General features: G+C 38.4%; 3 protein-coding genes and 1 long non-coding RNA gene across 6 annotated transcripts; 2 read left to right on the top strand and 2 right to left on the bottom strand.

Moving 5' to 3' along the window:
• Positions 1–1,385: 1,385 nt before the first annotated feature.
• On the bottom strand, positions 1,386–4,657 carry LOC122668547 (50S ribosomal protein L18-like). Its single transcript, XM_043865097.1, has 2 exons — positions 4,457–4,657; positions 1,386–1,872 (listed from the first exon to the last, which is right to left on the bottom strand). Exons 1-2 carry the CDS (start codon positions 4,565–4,567, stop codon positions 1,420–1,422), a joined length of 564 nt encoding a protein of 187 aa, XP_043721032.1. The 5' UTR covers positions 4,568–4,657; the 3' UTR covers positions 1,386–1,419.
• Positions 4,658–5,353: 696 nt separating this feature from the next.
• LOC122668562 lies at positions 5,354–25,304 on the top strand. The gene is made up of 3 exons (XR_006333913.1): positions 5,354–5,539; positions 16,034–16,035; positions 25,290–25,304. It is a non-coding gene; the product is annotated as an uncharacterized LOC122668562 (long non-coding RNA).
• LOC122668524 (kinesin-like protein KIN-14S) lies at positions 9,061–13,876 on the top strand. Of its 3 annotated transcripts, none has more exons than XM_043865083.1 (12): positions 9,061–9,167; positions 9,288–9,338; positions 9,524–9,654; positions 9,747–9,846; positions 9,954–10,217; positions 10,398–10,677; positions 10,775–10,811; positions 10,854–10,936; positions 11,335–11,588; positions 12,184–12,347; positions 12,447–12,560; positions 12,855–13,876. In XM_043865083.1, exons 1-12 carry the CDS (start codon positions 9,161–9,163, stop codon positions 13,638–13,640), a joined length of 2,271 nt encoding a protein of 756 aa, XP_043721018.1. In that variant the 5' UTR covers positions 9,061–9,160; the 3' UTR covers positions 13,641–13,876. The 3 variants fall into 3 exon arrangements, with proteins under 3 accessions (XP_043721018.1, XP_043721021.1, XP_043721012.1); XM_043865086.1 differs by having other exon boundaries at positions 10,775–10,936; positions 12,855–13,053; positions 13,102–13,876; XM_043865077.1 differs by having other exon boundaries at positions 10,775–10,936.
• LOC122668540 (cyclin-P3-1-like) lies at positions 15,151–21,783 on the bottom strand. The gene is made up of 3 exons (XM_043865092.1): positions 21,400–21,783; positions 20,255–20,667; positions 15,151–15,612 (listed from the first exon to the last, which is right to left on the bottom strand). The coding sequence occupies exons 2-3, from the start codon at positions 20,653–20,655 to the stop codon at positions 15,348–15,350; spliced, it is 666 nt and encodes a 221-aa protein (XP_043721027.1). The 5' UTR covers positions 20,656–20,667; positions 21,400–21,783; the 3' UTR covers positions 15,151–15,347.
• Positions 25,305–27,157: the final 1,853 nt, after the last annotated feature.

The raw sequence follows: 27,157 nt of genomic DNA, 5'->3' as shown, positions 1-27,157 counted from the left end.
GACCAAATGTCTCATGTCATTGTGTATGACCTCAGTAACCTAATAGACAAAAAAGGTCCTTCAAAAATGAAGAAATGAAGCAACAATTGATTAGCCCGTTTATGGGTACTTTGGTATGAGCCAGTCTAGAGACCAATTAATCCGATTAGCATGAGCCTGATCATGGATCGGAAATCGATCGATCGAATATAATCATAACCATGCCTAGCCTATGAGGCCCGATTAGGTAAACATGTTGGTCATGGTCTGGGGGTATTAAATTGGTGGGGCAGTCCCCTATATTGCATATCAACCATCCACAGATCCACTAGTCTCAACCAGAGAAAGAAATCAATCCCCTATTACAATCTCTATGTAAATGTAATCAATCATGTTGTCACGATCAAGGATTTAAATCACGTTATTAGGATCAGCAACCGATACAAATCGGCTAATATGGGCCGTATCAGACGATTTTCTCTTCATATCGGTCAAGTATCTGTATCAAGTACCGGCGATACCGATAAGTATCTATCGATACATACTCCCTCATAGTTTGAGGAATCGAAATCAGAATTGGATTGGATGAATCATCTGATTTGATTTTTTCTTTTAAATTGGTGATGACTCATGACTGATGAATTATGTTGGATCTTTATTTTTTGTCATTGTTTTCCTCTTTTAATAAAATAAATCAGGAGAACATCAATAACGAAATTCAAAAAAAAAAAAAAGGTTTTTGCCAAATGCACCATTCGGAATGCCCATTTGTACAAATGCACCTCTAAAACTTTACTATTTCTAAATGCACCCCAACTTTCCAAACATTGTAACACTTTAGTCCAACTCAAATTGCCAAGGTGGATCCTTGGATTCGTGATCCACATGAGAAGGGTTGAGCTAGGCATAAGGGCGCAATTTCTGTCAAATGATGGATCTGTGAGGTTTACATCTCGTAATTTGGGTCTTCAATATAAATTACTGGGAATTTGTTTCGGATAAAAATAAAGAAGGAAGGCTCTCTCTCTCTCTCTCTCTCTCTCTCCCTCTCTCCCCTGATGCACTGGTTGAGATGATATTTGGGGAAATCGAACAAACAAAAACACAGTAGGATGAAATGAGTATTTTAAAGCATGTGTTCCCTGCCCTGTTCTATCCTGTGATATCTGAGTTTGTGGATCATCCAGCAAAAGGGAGGAGAAAAACACATTTACCCATTTAAAGAAAAACAATGTCATTTGATATGGTAAAGGCTAGTTATAAAGAAGGTGCACCCTTTCTTGAAAATGGCCTATGAGATTTTTTTGTATGGGTTATCTCTGAGATGGTCCAAAATCCAAATCTATCCCAGGAACACCCTCCCCAACTCTCCCCCCCCCCCCCCCCCCCGCGCCCGCTCTTCCTTACAAAAAAAACAAAAACCATTTTCTTTTCTAAAAGTCAATCAAGAAAGACTTTAATATCAATTCCATTGTCTATGAGAGACTGAACCACTGCTCTGATCTTCCCTTCAAACTTGTCCCTTTCCCTTGGAGTATAAGAGGCAGTGTAGACATCAGCCTCTCTTGCCCTATCAGCTAAGATTCGGCCAACAGCCAAACATGCAGGTATGTCCGATCGGGACTGGAGAACAGCCTTGATGTCTTTAGAGTTTGTGCCAGCAACTGCTACCTGCTTACTCGTCACCCTGTGTGTAAGCGATGCTGAAACAAAGCGCTTGGAGATGAAAACATCAAGTGTAAAGGGTTCCATGTATGCTACGGTCCGTTGCTTGAAAGATATGTGTTTGTGTGGATTCTTTGTCTTCTTTTCCTTTTTGTATGTGTACGGGCGGCTGTTATCATCATCGAGGAAATCTTCCACTCCAAAGAAGCTTCTTGGTGCAGAATTAGCCTGTGAAAGGACCACAAAGAAAAGGAATAACTCAACACGTAATATTATCATCTAGTCAGCTGGTTCCTTTTAGAGATGATTTTGCATGTCTGTGTACATGTATTAAGTTGTGTGCCAGAGAAAAGGTTGCCCAGGACATCCTTATAGTGAAATATAGTCCATCAAGAGGATTGCATATGGTGCACATGTAGGGTCCTGAAACTCATTAAGAGTAATGTAGTAATAAATTGGTAGGAGACCAACTGGGAGCAAATCAACCAGGATCTGTTATGAACAGGTGAATCAACTAGGTCAAAATAGGGTTTTTGGTGAAATTAGGGTTAGGGTTATGTCAAATTAAGGTAGGGGAGTGTATTAGTGAAGGTCCTGAGATGTTTTGATGGACGGAAGTGTGTAAATTTGAATGGGCAGCAACTTAGGTTTAGGGTTTCGGGTTTTGGAAAAGAGGGGGGGATCTAGGGTTTAGCATGGGAATTTGGGGCTAGGGTTTGGATCGATTATTCCTAGTGTAGGGAATGAAATTCGATTCAGGTATGGTGTGTTTCTGATGGTTGGATTGGTCTGTGTAGAATTTGGGTGTTGGGATGATCTCCAGAAGTAGGTGGGATGTTGTGGCTTGAATGGGGTAATGGGAAAACAGCTTGGTTTGAGTATTCCAATTACGTAGGATAATACTCGATCCAATTATGTGAAGGTGTTGTTAGTTGAATGGTTTGCCAAGAATTTTGGGAGATGCGATGGTTTCAAGAGATGGGTGGGAAAATTAGGGTTTTGGGGTGGTTTGGAGGATTAGGAAAAGAATGGGTATTGATGGGATGGATCAAACTTATTGTCATTGCAGAGAAATCTTGGCAGCAGCTTGTTTGGTTGATGTTATTGAATAAAGATTGAATCTTGAACTTAAAGGAGGTCTTCAAAGAATTGAAAGAAAGCTTCAGAGAACCACCTGAGCTTCACACCGCAAGGTGTCGATTGGATCAAACACTCGGGCTTCCCACTTCAAGGGGTCAATTGGATCAAACACTGATCCCACCAGCCTTGATCAAACTAACACGAGACAAAAATCTTCAATGGAGAAGAAGAGCAGCAAAAGCTTTTCATTAATATCAAAATTCGTGTCCAATGCTTGCCCGCCTTACAATCTTATATAAAAGACTCAAAAATCGACTCCTACAATAAAAAAGAAAGGCCTAACCCAATCCTTAACATACTAGGTAACTTCAACTCACTAGGAAACTGAAATAGACTCAAAACAGAGTCCTAATCCAACCCCACTAAACATTTAAAAGAAAACTACTAAAATCACTTAAATTGAACCATTGGTTGAACCGGTTCAATTTATGAACAAAAACACGAAAATGAAACCATGTATCGAACTAAAACAACTAATCCCGTATGCAACCTAATTATCCATATTTTAAGCCCATAAAAGTGGCCTATTACATAGAAAATCCATGGGACCAAAGGCCCAACAAATATATAACCTAACCCTAGCCTTATTCCCATCAAAATAAGCCTCTTTTGTTGATGTATCTGCATCAACGAGGTAAGGCTCCCCCTGTCCCCCCCACCCCCCAAAAAAAAAAAAAAAAAAGTTTATGATTTGAATGAAGCTTTTTTGCTCTGTAACATGGGAAACTCAGACTGGCGTGAAGCTATACAGACAGAGGGATTCTGATCTGGTTTGGGGTGGGATACATGAGTTTTATCTTCCTTCTTCATACTCTGTTTTGTGAGATAAAGGTACTATTAGATCATTCCATTGATTGCCTTCTCAGATCACAGTTTTAATCTCTGTTTTATTTCAGTTTATCTTTACAGATCTGAAGTTACACATTGAGTATATTATTTAGTTGTTTTAAACCCCATTGGAACCCTATTATATACCTGCAGCTCCCCTGTTTTGTATTGGTATTACAGCCAAGTTCCATTGCAACCGCAGGCTAGTCTGAGTATCAGATGGGGCCAATATTTTAGGGGTTTCAAGAGACCCCTAGGAGCAGAACTTGACCCTGGTTTGGGTCCATTCTGAGGTCTACTTGTTTTGCTACTTAAAAATCTCCATACTTCTGAGTTTTCTCTAATTCAGCTTTAAGGTTCTCAAAATTAAATCCAATCCAGCCGTTCATTGTTCTGATATTTTGGGAATTGGATTAGAACTGAAATAGGGATTTGGTCCAAGTTTCAAATTGTTTTGTTGGTTTGATTCGAATTAATTTGCGTTTCCCTATTTCCTGGATCTCAGATTCATAAATCACTGTTTTTCAAATTACTTTAAATCTAGCCGTTGGATCAATTCCATCTTTTGAAGGGATCCGATTCCCTATATCTGTGTTTGATTCCTTGAGTTTAAACTTCATCTGAGAAGGTTGGGATTTTTAGGGTTGTTTATCTGAGTTGGGTTAGCTTGGGATCTTGTTTGGGAGGTTAATCTTTCAACCCCCAATCAAGTTACATCTACCACAAAACATAACCTTTGTAATGTTCTTTATTATCCAAAATTTATGTTCTCAATCTTTTAGCCTAACAAATCCAAATGCAGAAGGCAGTTGGGGTATTATAAATAAATGTTATATGTATATACCTGTCCACTGTGGATGCTGCGCCTCCACAGATATAAAACTGGAACAACTTTCTCCTTGTTGGATAGAGAAGCCCTTTTGATACACAAATTTTCCAATACTTGCCTAAACATTTCTTGCACCTACACCTTCAACGAAACAGTGGTTCAACAGGCAAACGGCCAGTAACCTGCAGGTTTGAAACAATGAGAAAGGAAAAAAGCACTGAAATGCCAGCGGAAATAAAGTGCACATTCTATAGGTTAAATGTTTCTTCAGATTTGTTGAAAACAAAAACAGATTACAAAAAAAAAATTCCTTCAAACTAGGCAACTCAAATATTTGACAAGCCTATATTAAGTGGATTTTTCATTCCCCCACTGAAGGCTAAAAAACAACCTACTTTTCCTTTGAAATACAGACTCCCTGTAAGGCAACCCTATTATGCTTAATAACCTCATAGGAGATAAAAAAACTACATTACACTGATGATTTGGTAGGGCTGTCAAAAAAGCCCGGCCGACCCTAACCCGCCCTGAGCCCGGACCCGAACCGACCCTGTATTTTCAGCCCGAAGGGCGGGTTAGGGTTTATTAATACCCTGACCCTGGCAGGGTCGGGTCGGGATCGGGTTTAGGCCTCGGGCTCAGCCCGGCCCGGACCGACCCGACCCTGTATTAATAATTATACTTATTTATAATATAGGTGGGGTTTTGGGGATCTATTTTGGAGCGTAGGATTGAATTGGATGCATTTAAGTTGTTGGTTAGAAATGAAAAACCCTAAAATTTCTTAACTCCTCATCTATTGTTCTTGATTTCTCCTTTGGAGGAGAAGGTCATCGGAACCTAGCCTCATCGTTCTTCCTTTCAATGGGAGTTGCGAGTCTACAACATAGACACATAGAGGGAGAGATCAGTTTTAGGGTTTGTCTTTGAGGAAGAGAACGTGAAGAGGAGAAGAGCTCTACTTCGTTAGATCTTCAAAAGCTTGGAAAATTGTTTAAGTTTGTAAATCTGAGATGGAGAGAGATTTCTTGGGTTTGAATGCAAAGGAATCGTCGCCGGCGGTGAAGGAGGAGAGCAAGGAGGGATCGAAAGATTCTGGTATTCTATTATTTTCCAATTTCCACTTTAATTTGAGAAATTTTGTTTCTCTGAAGTTAAATTCCCTTTTTTTTCTTTATTTGATAGTTAAGAACCTCACTCCGCTCCCTTCTATTCTTCTTCCACACAGGGAATCAGCCATTTTTTGAAACCAGTTTTTGGTGGTGTCTCGTTGGAGAGTCTCCTCTCCTTCTCTGTTTGTTTCTGCAGTTCATCGTCCTCCATCGTTCACGGATTATTGGCTCTTTGTTCTCAGTTCTGGAGGATCGATTTGAGCTTGCTAGGCTCTTAAATTTTGGGTTTATGTTGAGGATTCATCTTTGTGATTGTCTAGATCTAAGATTCAATATAATTCCATTGCAGAGGATTTTTTCTTTGAGTTCTAAACTGATGGGCAAGGTAAAACCCTTCAATGTATCTTTTGATTTGGGTAATTTGTGGTTCTTTGGTCTGATTCTATTATTCTTTGGCTTGAATTCATGGCACATAGCTTCAATGGTTGACTCTTATTTTCTAATTAGATAAGATTCATGGTTCTTTTTTAAAAAAAAAATTGACACTGTTCACTGATTATATAGCAAAAACTATTTACAAAAAAAATAAAATAAAGTCAAGGTCAGGTTAGGGACAGGGTCAATCAGGGCCAACCTGACCCTGCCCGACCCTATCAGGGTCGGGTCGGGCCAGGCCGGGTTAGGGAAAACCCTGGCAGGGTCGGGTCAGGGTTGAGGGTTTCTTGGCCCTGCCAGGGTTGGGTCAGGGTCAGGGTTTAGGCAGGCCCGGCCCAACCCGACCCATTGACAGCCCTATGATTTGGATAACGAACTCCACTTGTTTAAAGTTTTATGGGACTGTTTAAGTCATTGGTTCAGTAAGGTCAAACTACATCAACTCAGATGTCAAAGCAGTTACTTAAATGCTGCTATTTCATCAGTTCTTTCAGTGAATAAAATCTCCCATTCTTCAATGCATTTACTATACAGTTGCTGTAGCCTGTAATGATTCAAACATGGGTCTACTGCATAGCTCTTTGGGCAGTCCGGATCATAGTTAGCAAGTTGGGGAACAGCAATGAAACAGATACGGATACGTACGGCAATTAAAAGGATCAGACGGCAATAATACTCTTCAAAAATCTGGCGCAATAAAACATGTACGGCAATGATATGGTACATGTTTCACACGGCCATTCTATAGCCAAAATACAGGCATAAATTCACTATGTAACAAACATGCACACCACCTAATCAACAAAATAATAGCATGTAAAAAATGATTTTATCAAAGGAAGCCTTACAACTGAACAGAAACATAGAAAATTTTCAGAGTTCAACGATAATTCCATACACGTTTGTTTTGAGAAGGGGGGGGGGGACAATAGAAAAAATACGAAATAGAAACATAAATAAATTTCAGAGAACAAGAAAGAGTGTCACTGACATGAACTGAATCACGTAGCCTCGTGTGAGTGGAGAGCCCTCTGTAATCTGCAACTACCCCAGCTGCCTGAGAAGAAAAACAAAATAAAAAGGTTTAGCAGAACACGAATGCTTCTTTTCGACTAGAATTCTAGGGGGGAGAGAGAGGCGAAAGGTTGTGCTTGGGTCCGCTAAAGAAATTAAACATGATGGGGGAACAAATTCAGAGTGGGAAATCAAAACACTGAATTTTAAAGAACAACCATTTGTTACGATATTGTAGACAATGCACTTGGAACTTATCCATTTGATTTCCTCAGAAAAAACAAATCCTCAACATTCAGAAAAGCTTGTCTGATTTGAACACCAAGAAGGTTCCTTCTACAAGGCCGGTTGTGGTTTCTGGAGCAAATAAAAGATTACAAATGATGAGAAAGGGAAATGGTCACAAGGAAGTTGCTTGAAGGAGACAGAAACTCTAGCGAGGCAGCTCCTCTGGTTATCTCGTGGATGGTTTTTGAAATACTAGGAGGATTAACTGAGCAATGGTTTTGAATTAAAACGGGGGGAAGAAGATGATGGAATCGCAATGATCAATGACATATTCGGATGCCAAATAGACTAAGATATCAGGATTGATAAGAGACTCGCCTAGTAACCTGAGAAACGGAGCAGATGAAGGGACCACTACAAGGCTATCGGAGTCGATTCCTCGACTGGGGTCGCTGCAAGGCTGGAGTTGATTCCTCTTCAACTTTGGGCCTCTGCAATCACAATCGGAGACGGAGAAGAGGAAGGGACCGGCAGATTGAGAATCTGAGAAAGGGTTAGTTTTGGGGTTTCTAACGTAAGGGGAAGAAGGGGAAAATGAATAGGGGTTTTTGTTTCGTTAAAACAAAAACTGGAGAGAGGTGGTGGCAGTCGGTTCGGTCTTGGTTATTTGGTTTGATTTTTTTGGTTCGGTTTAAGAAACAAAATATAGAAACTAAAATCGAACTGAACCAAGAATATGAATACACTTTCAAAACCGAATCAATTCAGTTTTGTATTCAGCTTTTTAGTGGGTTCTAATTTGGTTTCATATTTGGTTTAGATCATATTTTAAATGTTTGGGTCCACTTTTTTACATATTCACCAATAAAAACCCTTAGTTGTTAGGAGAATAGTCCACCAAACTTTCCCCAAACAGTAAAATGGAAAAGAATTTATCATTCAAATTTGATTAAAAAATATATAATTTTATACGGTTCTTTATTCTGTTTGAAAATAGGTAATTCAGTTCGGCTTACTAGTTTTAGGCATGAAATCAAAATCGAACCGAACCTATAAAATATTTTAACTTTGGAAACCAAAACCAAACCGATTTACTTCGGTTCGATTTTAAACGGCTCGATTTTCGATTTCAATTCTAAATTGACACCATTACTTTACTTGGTAGTGGTCGCCAAATGGCCTTCCTTGCATTGAAGACGAAGCGCCAAAGAGGAGAGAGAGAGAGAGAGAGAGAGAGAGAAGGTTGGCTCGTGTGGAAAATGGTTATAGAAAGGACTGATGACTCGTATCAATGTTGAGGAGGGAAGGGGTGGAAGTAGAGAACCTTGTTGGCGCGTTGGCCAGTTGGAATCGTAGTAGTTACACCCAATGGACCAGACCACTAGACCGGATTTGAGCTAAATCCTAATCCAACCCTAGGGGCCTTAACCTAAACCCAAGCCCAACTCAACCGTGCTAAGGCCTAAGATACCCTCAACCCAATCCAACCCTGCCAGGGTTTTCCCTATCTCGACTCGCCCTAATTGACCCTGATTGGGTTGGCCAGGGTCGGGTTGGCCCTGATTGACCCTGTCTTGAGTCTTGACCCTTTTGCTGAATGATCCACAAACTTAGAGGCGCATTAGATCAGTGTGTGTGTGAAACGATCACAGGATAGACCAGGGCAAGGAACACATGCTTTGAAATATTCATTATATATCCAACTGTGTTTTCGTTTGTACGCAACGTTCCGGGGCGTTTAGTAGTGTTAGTACTTTGTACTAGCCGTTAAACGACTCAAAACACTATATGACTGTTAAGCGAAAAGGGCTCCAAAGAAAATCCCTCTCTCTCGCTCGCTCTGTGATTCCACTCCAGTTCGGGCAAGAGCTTAGTATTTGATTTTGTCTCAGCGAAGAGTTCTGATTTGCAGTTGGAAATAATCAATGCCATGGAAGGTATAGGCATACCCAAAATCCATCGTTTTGTTATTTCTTCTGTGATTTTCTTTAATTGTTCTCTGTTGAATAGAATGATTCGAGACTGATGGATATATATATATTTTTTTCCCTTTTCAGATCAAACCCAAGAAACTGTTGCTCAGATATGCGGTGTTGTTTCAGTTCATGGTATGAACCTCCACCTGTCAAATCGCTTTTCTAGTTTTTCTTATGTTCTTGATGGAGGTGTTGTTATCAGGGGCTTATGGGTTTTATCCTTTCATTCTGTCCTGTCTGTCTCTCTTTATTTTTCTTCATTCTTTCTGCTTCTGAGATCAACTGGCTGACCTAAAGTTATTTGAGTGACGTTTCAGAACAAACCCAAGAATTGAACAATTTAGGGAATGACGATAATGTTTCAAATAAAGTTTGTGAAATCTCATCAGATCAGGAACGGAACCTTTCCTTTTTGCAGAGGATTGGTGCTTTGAGCACCAAAATTCAGGTAATTTGTGCAGCGATACCTTACCTTCAGTACGAGGAGGAACTTTAAAACAATAACCGCGGATTGGGTTTTCTTTTTAATTTCTCTTCCAGAATTTGAAAGAGGAGCACGTGGTTCTATCTGATGAAGTAAGCGGCATTGCGGCAGAATCCTTTCCTGGCTCCAATGTTTTGGAAGCTCTTCAGTCTTTCTGTATGATTTCTTCACTTGATTCATAGTTGTTCTTCCGTTCTGTTCTCTGCAGCTGCAACTTACTGTTGGATAATGGATTAACCTATCACTTTTACTGGACTACCAAGATACTGAACATGAAACTCTGAAGAAGAAATACCTTGAGGAGTGTTCTCAGCGGAAGCGGCTCTACAATGAAGTAATTGAGCTTAAAGGAAACATAAGAGTCTTCTGTAGATGCAGACCTCTAAATCAAGATGAGATTGCAAGTGGCTTGTCCTCTGTGCTAGATTTTGATCCGTCTCAAGATTCTGAGCTTCGGATTATTTTCTCTGATTCGTCCAGAAAACAATTCAAGTTTGACCATGTCTTTGGTCCTCTTGACAACCAAGGTAACCTTAGGTTTCCATTTTTATTAAGTAAATTTAGTTTACCTGGGAAAGAAATCTCAAAGCAGTGAAGTTGCTGTCCATTTGTTCCATCTATAAAAGTCCAACTTCATAATAATAGTGGAGAACTGTGTATTGATCTTTGTACTTTTTTGTTTAATCCTGGTTTTGATAAATGTGCAGAGGCCGTTTTTGCACAGACTTCACCTGTGGTGACTTCAGTTCTGGACGGTTTTAATGTCTGCATTTTTGCTTATGGGCAGACTGGAACTGGGAAGACATTTACTATGGAAGGAACACCTAAAAACAGGGGAGTTAATTATAGGACGTTGGAGGAATTGTTCAGGATTTCGGAGCAGAGAAGCAGTACCATGAGATATGAACTGTTTGTGAGCATGCTAGAAATTTACAATGACATGATAAGGGATCTTCTTGCAGAGAATTCCAACCAACCTCTGAAGAAGTAAGTACTGTACAGCCATAAAAAATGAGTTGTATCTATTACAATTTAAAATAGAAGGAGACTAATGTTTTTTGGGCTTCTTGCAAACATTGTGAAGGTTGGAGATAAAACAAGCAGCAGAGGGAACACAGGAAGTCCCTGGGATTTTTGAAGCTCGTGTGTATGGCACAGATGAGGTGTGGGAGCTTTTAAAGACTGGAAGTCAAATCAGATCTGTTGGATCAACTAATGCTAATGAGCTCAGCAGCCGCTCCCACTGGTATTTTTTAAGTCTCCTTTCATATGTATATATAGTCTCCCCCCACCCCTACCCAAATTTAAAAAAAAAAAAAAAAAGGTTTAGGGGACTGCAATTTCTAAAATCTGTTTCTTTTAGCAGCTTTTGGTTAATTCCAATTCTTTTAGTTTTGAAACCCTGACATCATGTTTTTAACATTCTCTACAAAATACAGAATTTGTTATTTTTGGCTAAAGCTTCTTTTAGCATTCCAAATCCTAAATCAACTTTAATCTGCACTGCTGAATTTTAGTTACTATGTCTAAATAATTGCTCATTAAGTTACATTTAGTAGAATGAAGTCAAAGACAGATATACTGAAGGTGTAAATGACCAATAATATGCCATTCAATGTACTAATTTTCATCTTTTGGATGAAGCTTATTCCGAGTAACTGTTAAGGGAGAGAATTTGATAAATGGGCAAAGGACCAAAAGCCACCTCTGGTTAGTTGACTTGGCTGGAAGTGAACGAATTGGGAGGACTGAAGTTGAGGGTGAAAGGTTGAAGGAGTCTCAGTTTATTAACAAGTCCCTCTCGGCACTTGGCGATGTTATCTCTGCTCTGGCAAACAAGACAGCTCACATACCATATAGGAACTCAAAGCTCACTCATTTGCTGCAGAGCTCTCTGGGTGAGCTTCTTTTCTTCTTCTCGTTGGAATTATATTTCAAACTCTGTAATATGCTGCTTATATCTTTCTGGGATAGGGAGTTCATGGAAAAATCATCCCCAATTCAGGGAGGGCTAAGTCCATCAACAATTCCCAAAGTATTTCATTCTTGATGATATCCAGGTCCACGAAATCTGTAATGGCTAAAATAGCCAAATCAGGGGCCTTGATGGATCCAATGTATGGTGGACTGTCCTATTGTTTGAGGCAATTGATATAACTGAAATGGTTTCAGATGTGCAGCATCTTGTTTCATTTTCTTTTCAGATTTTACCTCTCCCCCCCCCCCCTCTCTCTCCAAATCCTTTTATTGAAGGATCCCATCCTTACTATTCACAAGCCTTGGTCTTTAATTCATAAATGACAAGGGCTAGGGCTAAAGCATCCATTTTCACATATCTTCATGTTTTGTGATTACAATGGCAAATCCTTTTCTACAAAGCCTACTTATGAACTGTATATTTATAGGATTTATTTGTTTAGTTGCATGAGATTTCAAATTATCATATGCTCATTTCTTTTCGCTGTGTGAGACTAATCAGAATCTAATATACAGGAGGAGACTGCAAGACCCTTATGTTTGTTCAGATAAGCCCAAGTGCTGCTGACTTGGGAGAGACCCTATGCTCTGTGAACTTTGCTAGCCGAGTCCGGGGAATTGAGCATGGCGCTGCCCATAAACAAGCAGACCCTACTGAACTTTTCAAGTACAAACAGATGGTAATGATTTGTTCTATTACTACAATGACAAGAAAAACCTAAATTCAATCTTCCCTCACCTAGTACAACTCACTCATATTTGTTAATTGCTTACTACAGGCTGAGAAGCTGAGACAGGATGAGAAGGAAAGAAAAAAATTACAGGATAGCTTGCAGTCATTGCAGTTGAGGTTTGCAGCCAGGGAACAACTCTGCAGAAGCCTTCAGGAAAAGGTAATTGTAACTTTAAGGACACTTCCAATAAGGGCAAAAGATCCGCACACTGTCCATGTGTGAATTCTTTCACACGCCCTCTTGCAAAAAGTGAGGGCCCCACGCCCTCTCTCTCCTCCAAAACCCTCTATTTATGATTCATTATGGGGGACTCTCCATACGCCCGAATTAGTCCAGGGCGTCGTGAGAAACCCTTTCCCTTTCAATAATTTCAGTCTTTTTTTTTTTTTGTGGGGGGAGGGGTCATTTTCAGTAAGCTTCGTTCATGTACACAATTATTTCAAATTATAACAGGTTCGAGATCTTGAGAGGCAACTGGCAGAAGAGAGGAAAGTTAGACTGCAGCATGAAAATAGAACTTCTTTTTCATCTGCTAAATCATCAGCATTGATGTATCTTCAACTAGGCCAGAGTAGCACAAGAGAGAGAATGCCACCACTGGCTCCATCAAAGACGAGAGTGCCACTGAGAGGAATCACCAACCATTGGCCTCAATCTCCCGCTCAACCGAGGAAAATTAACATTGCCAACCATTGGCCTGAGTCTCCAGCTCCACCCAGGAAAAATAACATTGCGAACCTTTGGCCTCAGTCTCCAGCTCCGCCTAGGAAAAGTAATATTGCCATATCGAACTCAGCTTCAGTGGAGGACAAGGACTCGAAGACAATGAATACCACAAAGACTCTAATGAGACCAAGACGGATCTCAATTGCTGCTGTTCGAGCTCTTCCTTCAGCAACCGCCCAATTTCATCAGCCTAAAAGACGGGTGTCTATTGCAACAACTCACCCTGCTTCAATGATGACACCAGCCACCACTTCCAAGATGGGCCGATTTGCATTTTCAAGGGATCCACAGAAGAATCAGAGGGTCTCCAGGATTTTCTCGCCATTGCCACAACTTAGAACTGTTTCTGTAGAGGCAACACCAGTTGGCACCAGGAGCAAATTCTTGGATAGCCCAACAATGCAGGTTGGCTCTAGGATTCCAAAGCATCCTACAGTGGTAGCTTTACAAAGGAGACACTTTGTGTGGAGCCCACTCAAGCAGAGAGGCCTGAAGAATGATAGGAAGTACTGATTTTTGGAGAATTGAGCTTCTGGTGAATTTTCATCAATTCATCACCTCAAAGGCAGCCAATGTCATCTTATGATTGTTTATTGTAATATCTTACCCATACAAGTTTTTAGATATGATGCAAATCGTATATAGTATGTACATAATATAGTGACAAATATGTAATGTCATACGATGTAATTTGTGTAATCAGTTCTGATTATTTCATTAGAGTCTTGAAATTGGATGATCTTTAATATTTCGTGTATGTATTAATGCACAGCAATCAAAAGAGAAGAAATTGAAACATTTTTCATGTTATTGAAGGACTCTTTTTCAAAGGGAGGGGGGGGGGGGGGATGCCTGCCTTAAACGTTTATGTTTTGTGTCATCAGTGGTAGAGAAATATATACGTTTTCCATTGGATGATGAGGAGGAATGCACCAGGGTTTTCTATATACACCCCATCCCTAGCAATTGCAACAGGATTGAACAGCTCCTGATTGTCTCTGGAAGCTTTAAAAGTTGGCCAGGAAGTCAGTAGAGGAAACTCAAAAGTTTCAAATCCTCAGAGAGTATACAGACTAGAGAGGTCTTCCCTTGTACATGCCATACACGTACAATACAGGAGTTTGTATCTGAATTTAATACTTAATGGAGGGTAATTCAAGAGGTAAAATCTCAAAAGATTGGAGAGGGTTAAAGATTAATTAGAGATGGATGGGACATGCTCGACTTCCAAGGTCCTTTGCATATTGAAAATTTCTTGAAGAAGGATCTAGAGTATAGATTTTTTCTCTTGGTTAGATGAGTTATTCTTACCCACTGCCTTAAAACTGAAGCACAGATAATGCAATCACTGGCAAATGAACAATGGTTACATTTTTTTCCCTATATTTCCATCACTTCCGAAGCAGATAGTAGTGCACTAGTGCTATCCATTAGAGTTCTTAGGAGGAACTTTTGTGACCAGTACTAATCAAATCGTGCTATCTGGGCATGAAGTGTTTTGGTCATAGGCCATCCATTTTCAGAATCACCGAATGAGGAGTCTGAGTCGTACATAATCTGTGTTTACTTGTTGGTATAGTTGATGCAATTTGGATGCTTCGATCAACTTCCTGCTTGATTACAACTGGGTTGTGTTTTGTCTTCATTATCTTGCTTGATGACAATTAGTTGTGTTTCTCTCATCTTGCAATCCGTTGATTTGAAAGTGATAACAAAACAAAAAAGCAAAGTTTTAACTTGTAGGTGTGGTAGGTTGGAAATTCCATGTCAAATAGAAATCCATGAGGAATCAATCCTCCATATGTCTATTATGGTAGCATAACACACCACCACACCTCCAAATCGATGTCCACAACGGTTTTACTCGAGGGTAGGGACGACCTCACGTCCACCGTGCGATATGAAAACAAACACTCCCCCAGACTTCTAGAGTACACCTATTTCACAGTAATACTATACCAACTCTCCTCGTAATTTTCTTTGAGGTTCAGGGAAGGGAGTAAAGGATGCTAAAGCACCAATAGAAGCAAGCAGTAAGCACTCAATCTTACACAATAAGCATCCAATACATGTGGCTAGAAGAAGCAACAATCACTTGATCTTCCACAAGAAGCATCTGTTATATGCGGCTATCATACAACATATTAAACATCCCTATCTCTTACTGTGAATGACAATTTTCTGCGAAGCTGAGAGGTTGTGGTATTACATGATTATAGCTCAACAACTGTATCTTGCTAAAGTGGCTGCATGTTTAGGTTCATCTTTGTTTGGCCAACTTTCTTTCAACCCACATATTTGTATCGGTCTCTCAATCTGGTAAACCCCGCCACCTTCTTTCTCCAACTGCAGACAATACCAATCAAAAGTCCCTACAGTTACATGAAGTCTGAAATCGAGACTGAACAAGAACTTCATCTCCAACTTATTCATCTCTGCAATGTTTACTCCTCCCACTTTTGCATAATAGGCATTGTTGTAGAAGCTGCACAATTCATCAATGATATATTCCGTTAGACAGGTATAATCAGGTTAGTGTCAACTAGAAAAAATGATCTATAAATGAACAAACAACACACAGTAGCAAAATGAAGCCTTTAATTTAATCAGTTATATTTGAGACTTTTTTCTTATTAGTGTATTTCCGAACTTTCAAGCTTCTGGATCAGAGTTTCTTTTAGATGTCAAGAAAACCAGTAAATGCAGTACAGATGAGTTTAGGAGAATCCACATCCTCAATAAAATTGAAATTAGATCCAATCTAGCTTGCTAAGATATACGTATGTCAAGAAGATAGTTCTTGAATATTGTGTCATGGACTTTCAACAAACAAGAAACTGAAATACTTGAGTTAAAAATTCCTTTCAACCTTTAATCTAATATAAAACTCCATGAAATCACTAGAGCTGTCATAGGTATTGGCCTTCCATGTCATAAACTTCGGAGGTGGGGAAGCTGGACTCAAATATGAAACCTGAATAAACACACTGCAAGCTGCTCCATAAAAGGTCATGAAGTGCCAACATTATGACTGTAAATAAAAGGATCTACCTCACCTTACACAGTTCTGGAATACAAATAAAATGGTGCGAATGACCACCTAAAATAACTAAGTGTACATAAAGGAAAGGCTAGCAAAAGCACCAAAATGATACCTGTATAGTGAGCGGATGTTATGTGCCTAATGGGGCCCACTCTAGTGTATGAGTGCTAGATTGGGCCAGCCTACTATGGGATAGGTTAAAGGGCTTGATTTAACGCGTTCCATCAGCTCTGGAGCTTTTGGCGTATCAGTCAAGCACCAAACAGCGGAAGGTTTACTTATCTAATGGGAAGAACAGGTACATACATCCAAACCCTATACACAATTACCAGGCCACTGTTACCAACTTTATCCACCATGACATTTGATTTTCCTAGGAAACCATTGCCATGTATATTTCGGCAGGGAAATAAATACTGTGGCCACTTGAACAGATGAGCAAGGTGCAATCAACAAGAATCAGCATATGTGAACTAAAGAACCACTGAAGGTGATTCTTCCTTCAGAGCCAAGGCATAGATGTCCTTTGACAGTGCATGGACACCATGAGCTCCAACTATCACAGGATCACCTTGGCTCGTACATACTGACAAGGTGAGTAGATGATGCTTTCCAAATATCTTGTTACACAGTGCAGTTTTAGGCTACCTTGAATTGGAGGGTCCAAAATCTAACCACCACCATCTCCCCCCCCCCCCCCCAAAACCCCACAAAAAAAAAAAAAATTAGAGGGTTGAAAGCTGAATGTGTAGAGGAAAAAGGGGTGTGTCCATCCCAAGGCTTCCTTCAAATCAACTCAATGGAGATCAAGTTGATGATGCCCAGTAGATAATCGAAAGAATCATTGAAGCTTTGTGAACACTTTCCTTCAATATGTCCAAATAACCACCCAAATAGGCACTTAACATGAATTCCGCTCTCACTGGAAGGTACAATAAAGTATATTATCTCATAAGGTCCAAAATGGCCCCTGGTACCATCCAACTTGCTCCGAAAAGATCAAATCAATGTGAGCAGAATGTAGACACCAGATGGCAATGATAAAACACAAAATTTAGAAATCTGCAGAAGGATTTAAAATGAAAAAAATGGGGTAAGAGGTTTTTACTTCTTGTCTATATGGCCCTCCAAGTCTTCACCTTTCCACAAGAAACATTCCAACAAAAGAAGGCCTTACCCCAAATGTTCCCCAAGGAAATTGGTTTGCAATTTGTAATCTCTACGTAATGCGTTAACACTGTATTTGGTTGCAGGGAAACTAGGGGAAAAAATAAAATAAAAAAGCAAGGGAAAGAACCCAAGATTTTTATGCCACTAACAATAGAAAGTCAGAGAAAAATACATAGGAAGTAGTTATTATTATTATTGTTACTACCATCATTATAACATTATTTTCATTTAATTTATGTTATTTTAATTGATAAAATAACAAAAAATTTACTTAAATGGTTCAATATTATAAGGGGAAAATTTCCAAAACCACAGCCCTGTTACGAGAGGCTTCTTAACAAAGTACGAAGTCCAACCTTTTGGAGCCATGTGGAGGGCTTACTCGGTCAAAGTGACTATTGAATCAGCAGGACCACCTTGGACCAGCCAGGTCTCAAGTTTTGATTCCTTCTTTATCATACGGCTGGGCATGCTAGGATTTTGCCCTCGTATTTTCAAGGGTCAAAATTGAAGCTACTCTGGAGCTGACAAAGTTGAATTATCAACCAAATTCCAAACTTCCAGATCATTATCCCTTACAATATCTATAATCCTATTGTTATAAAGTATAACGTTACTTCGTCTTGCAAATTGCAATAGCAACAGGACAACTCTTCTACACATTTATGAAGTATTAATCTCAACTAACTCATAAATTCTGCTCTAGTAGGTATAGGGAGAACTACTGCACATTCCAGAAATGCAGTTCCAAAGAATAAAGTTCAGGACCTCGGCCCTCAGGTTTCCGAAATCAAGTAGTGAAGTCAATGAACTTGCATTTATGATAAATGTGGTGCATAAACATGGAGGAGAACATGGGTTGAAATCCAGAAGTTTAAGTTTTGATGTGCTGCTTGGCAGAAGTAACTTTCATGCAATTGAGGTACCTTCCATGACAGTTAGTTTATATGATAAACCAGTCACGTGAGATGACTACAGATAAGAAAGAGACTTACAACTGTGGACCTAAAGCTCGTCATTCTCAATGATGCTCCACCTATAGCACAAATATGGTCCAGTACTATGTCAAAAAGGCACTATTGATTCATGAAGATATTGAATTACTGCCCACAATCTTATTGGGACAAACTAATCATCTCTTCTCAAATTCATTATACTTGAAAACCATATAACAATTTAGGAGCGTCTATCTTGTTCAGACACGAACTTATCTTCCCTTCTCACACTCTTATGTCTCTTCAGATGAATATTAAGAAAGTATACATTCATTGACATGTGGAATCTACAGCAAACATATCAGTTTCCAGTTCAATATGTCTGAGATCTCAGCAATAATTACCATTCACCAATTTTGTATGTCTACACTACACATAATTGATCATAACAAGTTAAAAAACTGCCAACTCTTCAATCGGGCATAGGCCTTAAATCAAACTGAATTTAAATTTCATGGTGCCAAATTGTGACAGTAACCTTAACCACAACCTTATTCCTTTGGGCTGTCCAACACTCCAACCTTTAGCTATATATTAAGTTTATACTCTAGTCCTGTTAACAGGAGAGAATTAGAGCTCAATGCTTGGATGTGTAAATAAACATCCAAGCCCCTTTATTTATAATAAAAGAAGGGACAGCGAAAATACATAATTACCCCCATATAGCTGACTCTATTTAATTAGAATCGGTTATAGTGGAAAATACACAAGAAAGAATAAAATACCCCCACGGTTCACTTATTAAAATATTTTAACAGATCCATTAGCATACTTATTGGGCATCTTGTGATCCAGGACCTCCTGAATAAGAACTTGGATGGATGAGTCATTGACCAAGAGTTATGATGATATTCAGAACTCAGAAGGCCTATAATGATGCAATTCAAAAGAACAAATAGGCCAGCAGCAAACTAGGCCATCAAACTGGACCAAGAATGGACTAATATGTTTAATTTTAAGTGTCCAATGGGTTATATGGGTCATGAGCTTAATATGTTGGGTTTATTATTGTAATGAGCCAATTCTATAAGCCCAAATATTAGGGATTTAAGTCCTATACAGGAATAAGTAGTTAGTTTCTATTTTGTTAAGGTTCTAGAATAGTTTCTATTTTGAAGAAGACTAAAGGAGTTTTCCTACATACATAGTGGTTTTCTATTTTGTTTATTTCCATGAACTTGTAAATAAAGAGTAAAGGATCATACCCACAACCAATGATTTGAACAATTTGTTAAGCTTAAGATTGCTGATTTCTGTGAGATTCATAACTCCCTTGCTATGAGATGCAGTGAAGCCCTTGGTGAGATGCCAAGTTGGATTGGTGAAATGCTCGTCAGGTTCTAGGTTGTAAGCCTAGATCATATCCTTCTTCTAGCTTCTATCTTCTCTTCTTCTCTCAAGGTCAGTTTTCTGTTTTCACTTTCATGGCTTAGTTGCTATTTCCTTCTACTTTCTATTCCCATACTCTCATCTTACTTTGTTACTTAGTTTCTATTTTAATTCCCTCTTTCTATTTTGTTTACATTTTCTATTTTTATTTTTTCACTTTAGTTACTGTTTTCTGCTGTTTCTAACCTTAAGTTTCTAAAATTTAGACACTTTCTATTTTCATAACTCCTAGATATCTTCCAATCTAACTGTAGGATTCACTTCTAATTTTGGCAACCCATTCTTCACACCTAATAGGCCTTGCTATCAGATTTACAACCAGATCTGATCAATCTTTATCAGGTTGCTGATATTTTGCTCTTTTGGAGGGTTATCGAGAGACCTGATGTTCTAGATCTTTGTAGGCTAGTGGTTCCCAGCTTTGGGTAATTAGATAGCCATTATCATCTATGTACCCCATGTTTGGCATGATTATTCAAATATATGATACCAGAATATAAAGAAATCTGGCTACAGGCACTAATACTTACGCATCATCAATAAATTTTGCTGCTACCATCACACTTGTAATTACGAGGCGGTGAACATTGAGGGAAGTGAGATGAATATCCGTCCGTTGCATGAATCTCTCGATGTAGATGTAAGCAACAACAAAGCAAGAAGGGCTGCAACTTGAGTACTTGAAGATTCGATCGACATACTGCCGAATGCTCAGGCTGGGTGCTCTTAAACCATGAAATATTGTAACTGAATCTTTCTTTTGCGTAGTTTCCAATAACTTTTCATTCTTCTGAACAGATCTCTCCAGAAGCGAAGAAAGGAGTGACAACACACGAGGCTGGTTCCTGGGAACTTTAGCCGATTCGATAATACCCAAAGAAGAATAAACTTCTGAGCCTCTAGCCTCAAAATCAGGTGCAATGGTTCCCATATTCAAGTTGAACTGTCATAATACAAAGTAACAGAATGTTTAGAATCAACAAATATCTAATTTATCATCAGTGGAGGGAGAGGAGAGAGAACACACAGATAAATTCAACAAACCTAATAATGTAGAATGGATCGAGATAAAATAACTCCAGGTTTGAGTATTTGACCTTGACAGTGGCCACCTGTGTGGTAGTAACCGTAGCAATAGCGAAAGCTATCAGCACAAAAACCATTATATTGTTCCATTCAACCCTTGATTGGTTCAATAATTCTGTTTCCATATATTTTGATTTCTTGCTTTACTTAATAAGAATATAAATGAGATTTCAATCTTCTACCAAGAAATCGCTCTGATCCATGAAACCAAACAAAGGAGAGTAAAAAAAATCTCCAATTCTAGCACTTAAACAGATATTTACAAGTCGCCAAGGACAGTTAAGACCCCATATGTCATCAAATCTAATAAGCCCCGAAATTCTAGAAAACAAGCGCTAAGAATGGAAAAACATGCCGACCCAGATGAAGGAAAACTTTCCCCAAAAGTAAAATGCAGCAAACAAAATCCAATCATGGATACAATTCAATTAGAATCGAAGTATCACTTAGAACTAAGAAATTAGGAATACAAGGAGATGCAGTTAACATCAAATTCAGCATTTCCATTCCACAGTGAAGGCAGAAAGGATAGATTAAATGGAAATAAAATATATAAAATATAAAAGGGAATACAAGACTAAGTACTTACAGCTTCTTGAGAGATCTATTCAATATCTCTATTTCTTCCTACATAAGCGTCAGGCTTGAAGTAGATACTCTGAAGAGAGACTCATGGAGGGTTGCCATTCTCTTTAACTCTGAACCCAGCCACTGCTTTTTTGTTCTGTTGTGGGGAAAGAGATAGGAGAAAGAGAAATCAATGGCTGCTTTAGTAAACCCACAAATACACGTTTCTGTAACTCTCTCTCTCTAGCTTTATTCCTGTCTTCCTTTCTGCTAGAGGCTATACCTTTACCTTTAAAAGAGTTCGAGTTGTTGTAGATGAATCTGCCATGCCTTTTGCTAATTTCTAAATTCCAAATATTTACGGAGGCCTTCTTCGTTTTGCTTCACTGTTCACATGGAGGAATCTCTCTCTCGTGTCGGTGGAAGAAACTGAAATTTTTTTTCCAGATTTCCTGAGCAGGTGGATTATGGTGTGCGCTTATGAAGAAGGATCTACCAATATACAAACGTAATAGAGCATCTTTAGGGGTAATTCTGTAAATAAATTACTCTACACCACCGTCAACCACCCAAACAAAGAAAGCTAGATCCACGCCGCGAGCGAGCTGGGTTTCCACTTCCCATCACGAAAACCTTCACTTATAATTTTTTTATTATTTTTTTATTGCAAGTAGTTACGTTTAGATATTAATGATAGCAGGATAAGTGAACTTGTTAACCTCACTTGTGACAGCCAGCGTGTGGTGTCTCCAGTTGTTAAGCAATCATTGGAAAGTCAGAATCCAATTTTTTTTATTTTATATTCTTCTAGATTATTTTTTTGGTAAGGATCTAGATTATTTTTTAGGTAAAGATCTAGGTTAATTTTTTATAAAAAATTTTCTTTCTAGATTACTTTTTTTTAAAAAAAACATTACTTTGCTTATGTTTGATCTAGATCCTTACCAAAAAATAATTTAGAAGAATAGAAAAAGAAATTCTAGATTGAACATAAGGAGAAATGTTCTTGTGGGGGGAGGGGGATGAAAGGCGGTAAACTATCTTATCGATGCCGTTGTGTGCGTTTTCATTGGCCTCCACACGTGCACCGGGCCATGTTCCCCATAGAGAACTCTTACCCTAAACATAAATTACAATAGTCCGTATTTTGGACCCTTAGACTCTCCTCAAGGCCCAGCGTAATCACGGAACTTTCGATAGATAATCCTGGCTAGGGGTGTCAAATGGTCGTTTTTTATTACTTAAACCCAAAGGAGGCAAGATAGTTGAAGAAGATCTATGAGGGCTGAACTCTGAAAAAGAAAAGAACTAAAAGAAGCATCATCAGCAGTTTTAAAGTAAAAAACTAAACTTACTATTCCACATAATAATGGGCCTTTGTGGATTGCTGTTGTGAAGTGGTACAAAATGTCTGGTGCACCAAACTGGTTGATAAGGACTTGTTTGGTGGGGGAAAATTAAGTCAGAAATATAAAATGTTTTTATTTATTGTTTTTTTCTCTTTTATTTTATTATAATTATAAGGGTTTTTGAGCTTGTTTTACATGAAGTGCAAAGTGGAATCAGCAATGTAGAAGGTCTAGTGTCACACCAGACATTTCTGACCATATATCCATTCAACACTTAATACAAAGCTTAGTTTCAATCCAAATATTAGGAGAGAATGGAGATTACATGGGGTGAGACAGGGACAGGATTTCCGTCATTAGGGGGTGGGTCGGTCATTTCGTCAATTCCATGTGTCTAATCGCATCCTATGCCGGCCCCCAAATGCAGAGAACATTATCCCCATATATTAGAAAACTTAAGATACCCACATTAAGTGGGTGAGCACACAAAGCACTAATTGCAAAAAGGAAATAAGTGCTTTCCTTGTCCATCCACTCCGAACCATGAGTAATGTGTGAATCCCTTGCATGATTCCTCCTTGAGGAAGTCATGTTCCACTGAGTCACTTGAGAAAACCAACATGGTAATATCTCTTATCCATTGTATTGGTTGCCCCTTAAGGTTCAAGCCTTGTTCACTCCTTTTGTATGATATGTTTTTTAGGGGGATTTTAATCCTTTTTAGGAAATCAGATAACTATATTAAAGTTAAAAAGTAATACAAAGTCAAAACATGAGGCTTATATTCACAAGAGATTGGTACAATTTGAACCAATCAAAGTTAGCCCTTTATGTATCAAGAAACTCCATAGATTGGAAACCACTATGGTGAAAGGACAGAGTTTCTCTTCACCCATGTTGAAGAGAGAACTTCTTAATTCATGGTATATATCTACCCCCTTTTTTTTTTTGTGGTAAAAAGATAATCCATTAAAAGAGAACGGCTTACAGCATGCTCGTTGTTCCGGCAGGAACATCAAAGCAAGGATCGGAGCTAGGTCAAATAATCCTATCCGTAATGGATAGGTGTATTGTAGACTTTCATAAATTGAGATGCGAGCTAACAATTATATTTACTATTCCAAGAGTCCAATTATAGCATTGAATCACCTTGGATGAGGAGATTCTCTCTTCACCCTGAGTGGCAAAAAGCTTTCTCCTTGTTGTAGTTAACCCTTAATGCTAATATGAGTATGACCGAATACCAATGTTTCTAGGTAGGCAAGTCTAGGGAGGGTTATATAGCTGAGCTTTGGCTCTTCCATGTGGAAGGTTAGATGGGGCTGCAATTTTGTGAATAGGTGGATTTTAAGGTCTTTTGTTCATATATTAAGTTCATTCGAACTGGAAATTAGAGTTTTTTTTATTTATCAGAAACTAAATTTTATTTAGGGAGAAAGTTTTCTGTCCGGAGGTGTGGCCTACACTAGCACTCCCATGTGTCTATCTCTCTCCTCCTTAAAACAAGGGGACAGAACTGTCTTTTCTGAGAAAAGCCCTATTTACAATAAAAGAAAGAGGGTTAGGCCACCAAGTTCTAGACAAATTAATTCTTGAAGCATCCGAGGCAAGGAAATGAGCCTCTCTGTTTAAAGATCTAGGAATGAAACTAAACAAAATTTGGGTTAAAACATAAAGAAAGTCAAAGACTATCATTTGAAATTAGAGTTGATCAATTGGTAAAATGAATTATTAAAAAAACTAAGGACTTCACTTTCGATTGCCTCTATTTATACTTTTTTTTTTCCACAAAAAAAAAATTTATACTTTTTTTTGGATTTTTTGGAGATGAAGTATTTATATATTTTTTAGGATTTTTATCCTCCCAAGTGGAGTGCACCATACTTGAGAATCCAACCCTCTATTTATACTTTTATTTACACCAATGAAAGGGTACTTGCACCTCTACCAAAAAAAAAGAGAGGCAAAAGATTCATTTTTCAATAACAAAATGTAAAAGGCATCTCTAAAATTCATACCAAGTTGCACCACATAGAAGGGTGGTGTGTCAAATCACACTATTGGACATCTAGAAATGATATGGATTTACTCAAAGTCAAATTATGTACAAATTCAAATTCAATCATATACCTTCTCATGTATTTGATTTTCTTTTTTAATATTTTTCAGTTGCCCATGTATTGGCATATACCCTTTTGTAGTCCTAGAAATTTCATTGTTGTTAACTTTTTGACCCTAAAATTTGACATGTGTGCAAGGGACTCTAGAATCTATTTGGTCACAAAATTTTAGTACAGTTCAATTGGCCATGTAGGAGATATTTGTGCAATCAAGGTACACACCCCATAGATTATGTATTCTAGAGAAACAATTACCAAGTATTAACGTGATAATTAAATACAAAATGTTCTACCAAAAAAAAATTAAATACAGAATGTCAAATTTAATAGAAAAAAAACTTATATATGGGCAAGAGATCGTTATTTGGTCGTGTAACGATTACACCAACGCGGGAGCAGATAAAAACGCATGCAAGTGCATTTGACTTAATGAGATTTTTTAGTTCACTAGGGGTTCAACAATAATTTTGTGTGGTCCTGTGTCTGGGCGCAGGAACCACACAACCAATTAGAATAATTGACTAAGTGGCTATTGAGAACAAATTTTAGGGGAAAATGTCGCTCTCGCAAGAGAGAGAGAGAGAATCGTTATCCTCTCCTGTTACAGCACGATGCTGTAACGCATCGTGCGGCACTGCAGAGGCCATGTGGCACAACGGGCCCCACATGGTGTGCATGGCCTCTGCAGCTATCGCATGATGCGTTACAGCACCATGCTGTTACAAGAGATGATAAAAATTCGAGAGAGTGACTGGTAGATTGTTTTGTAACCACCACTCAGTTAATGCTTCTTCATTTCGGTTGGGCTCAAGTTTCAACCCCACTTGTTATGGTATAATGATAGATATAGGGTGTCAAAAGCTGGCCCACACGGATTTTTATCGACCGCGGTGCACTGTCCAATGCACCACACTTGAGAACTTAACCATTAACCCAACACTCGAGAAGATAAAAAGACATCACTGCCCATTATTTAACGATTGGATTCTCAAGAGTGATGCACTGGGTCGGGGCGATAAAAATCAGACCCACACCGATAGTTAAAAGTTGTTTCACTATTTTTTTCTGTTACGTACGTGAGCATATTCCTAACTAACTTAGGTAAGTTCTTAATCCATTTTTTGTTGTTAAAACGTTGTTTCAATATTTTTCTGTTACATGCTTTATAAATGAGCAAACTACTCTCCATGATTGTACTACTTTCTCTATCCCTATTTAACTTTGATTTTTCTTCTTTCATATCTTCTAAATCTCTTCTTCAATTTCTCCCTAAGCAAACTCAAATGCAAAAGAAAAAGAAAAAGAAAAAGAATTGAAGAGCCTTGTAATCTTTTTTTCATTGCGATCTTCTATTTCAATGTTAAACATCAACAATCTGTTTTCAAAACCCTTGCAATCCATTCATTCGTATGAAAGATTAAACGTCAGCAGCTATGAGGATCTTTCCAAGAACAACTTATCACCAAATCTTAATCAAAATACCACTCCAAAGATGAACGTGTTAATACAGTCTATTACATGGAAACACAAAATTAGAAGTGATAATTAACTTGGAACTTGTACATAAATAAATACCAAGTCGGTTTTCCTCAAACATGAGTTTAATTAAGAAACAATAGTACATCGTGGATAGGCCTAGGAGTGTCAACTGGTCGGGCCTAATTGATTTCGGTCTGGGTTAATAGGTTTCTACCAATTTAAGGCCTTGTATCATTTAGGTAATTGAGCCTTGTAGGCCACAACATGGACACATTTCTATTCGATTGGTTTTGCCTGTTTCCGGTGCCTAATTGGGTTAATCGGGATTTTTAAACAAGCTAACTGATTAATTGTGCTATAAACGGGTTGGTGATCTATCGATCATAGTACATGGAAACATAGAATTGGCCGATCCAAAATAAGGATGCGGCCGTTAGTGATATAGATATGATACCAGGATATGATACCGATGCATATCACTGATTAAAATTTTAACTATTTGGTCAATTTTATCATATAGAAGTTGATTTAGGAATTATATAGAAAAATTTTGGACACCTTGGTCAAACCTGTGAAAATTAGTTCAAATGATACAATTACGACAAATTTTGATCAACTTTAGTGATTTTGGTGAAACTCAGGATGTTAAGGATTTTTAGGGTTTAGAGTCTTATGGTTAAACTTTTGATAATTTGCTCAATTTTGTCAAACTAAAGTTAATTTAGGCAATATTTAGGAAGTTTTGGACACCTTGGTCAAACTTGTGAAAATTAATTCAAATGATATAATTTTGACAAACTTTAGTACCCTTATCCATTTTATCGGTTGCCCC

Source organism: Telopea speciosissima, chromosome 1 (assembly GCF_018873765.1).
Source record: "Telopea speciosissima isolate NSW1024214 ecotype Mountain lineage chromosome 1, Tspe_v1, whole genome shotgun sequence".
Taxonomy (NCBI): domain Eukaryota; kingdom Viridiplantae; phylum Streptophyta; class Magnoliopsida; order Proteales; family Proteaceae; genus Telopea; species Telopea speciosissima.
This window is presented reverse-complemented; position numbering and strand designations above follow the sequence as displayed.

What these genes read in the sequence shown, in the direction of transcription:
- LOC122668547 (XM_043865097.1), bottom strand. Translation starts at nt 4,567, where the DNA reads ATGTTTAGGCAAGTATTGGAAAATTTGTGTATCAAAAGGGCTTCTCTA. An exon ending in GCAGCATCCACAGTGGACAG is followed by an intron (nt 1,873 to 4,456) that starts GTATATACATAT and finishes GTCCTTTCACAG; the next exon opens with GCTAATTCTGCACCAAGAAG.
- LOC122668524 (XM_043865077.1), top strand. An exon ending in CTCAGCAGCCGCTCCCACTG is followed by an intron (nt 10,937 to 11,334) that starts GTATTTTTTAAG and finishes TTTTGGATGAAG; the next exon opens with CTTATTCCGAGTAACTGTTA. An exon ending in TTTGCTGCAGAGCTCTCTGG is followed by an intron (nt 11,589 to 12,183) that starts GTGAGCTTCTTT and finishes TCTAATATACAG; the next exon opens with GAGGAGACTGCAAGACCCTT.
- LOC122668540 (XM_043865092.1), bottom strand. Translation starts at nt 20,655, where the DNA reads ATGGGAACCATTGCACCTGATTTTGAGGCTAGAGGCTCAGAAGTTTAT. An exon ending in GCAAAATTTATTGATGATGC is followed by an intron (nt 15,613 to 20,254) that starts GTAAGTATTAGT and finishes TGAATTGTGCAG; the next exon opens with CTTCTACAACAATGCCTATT.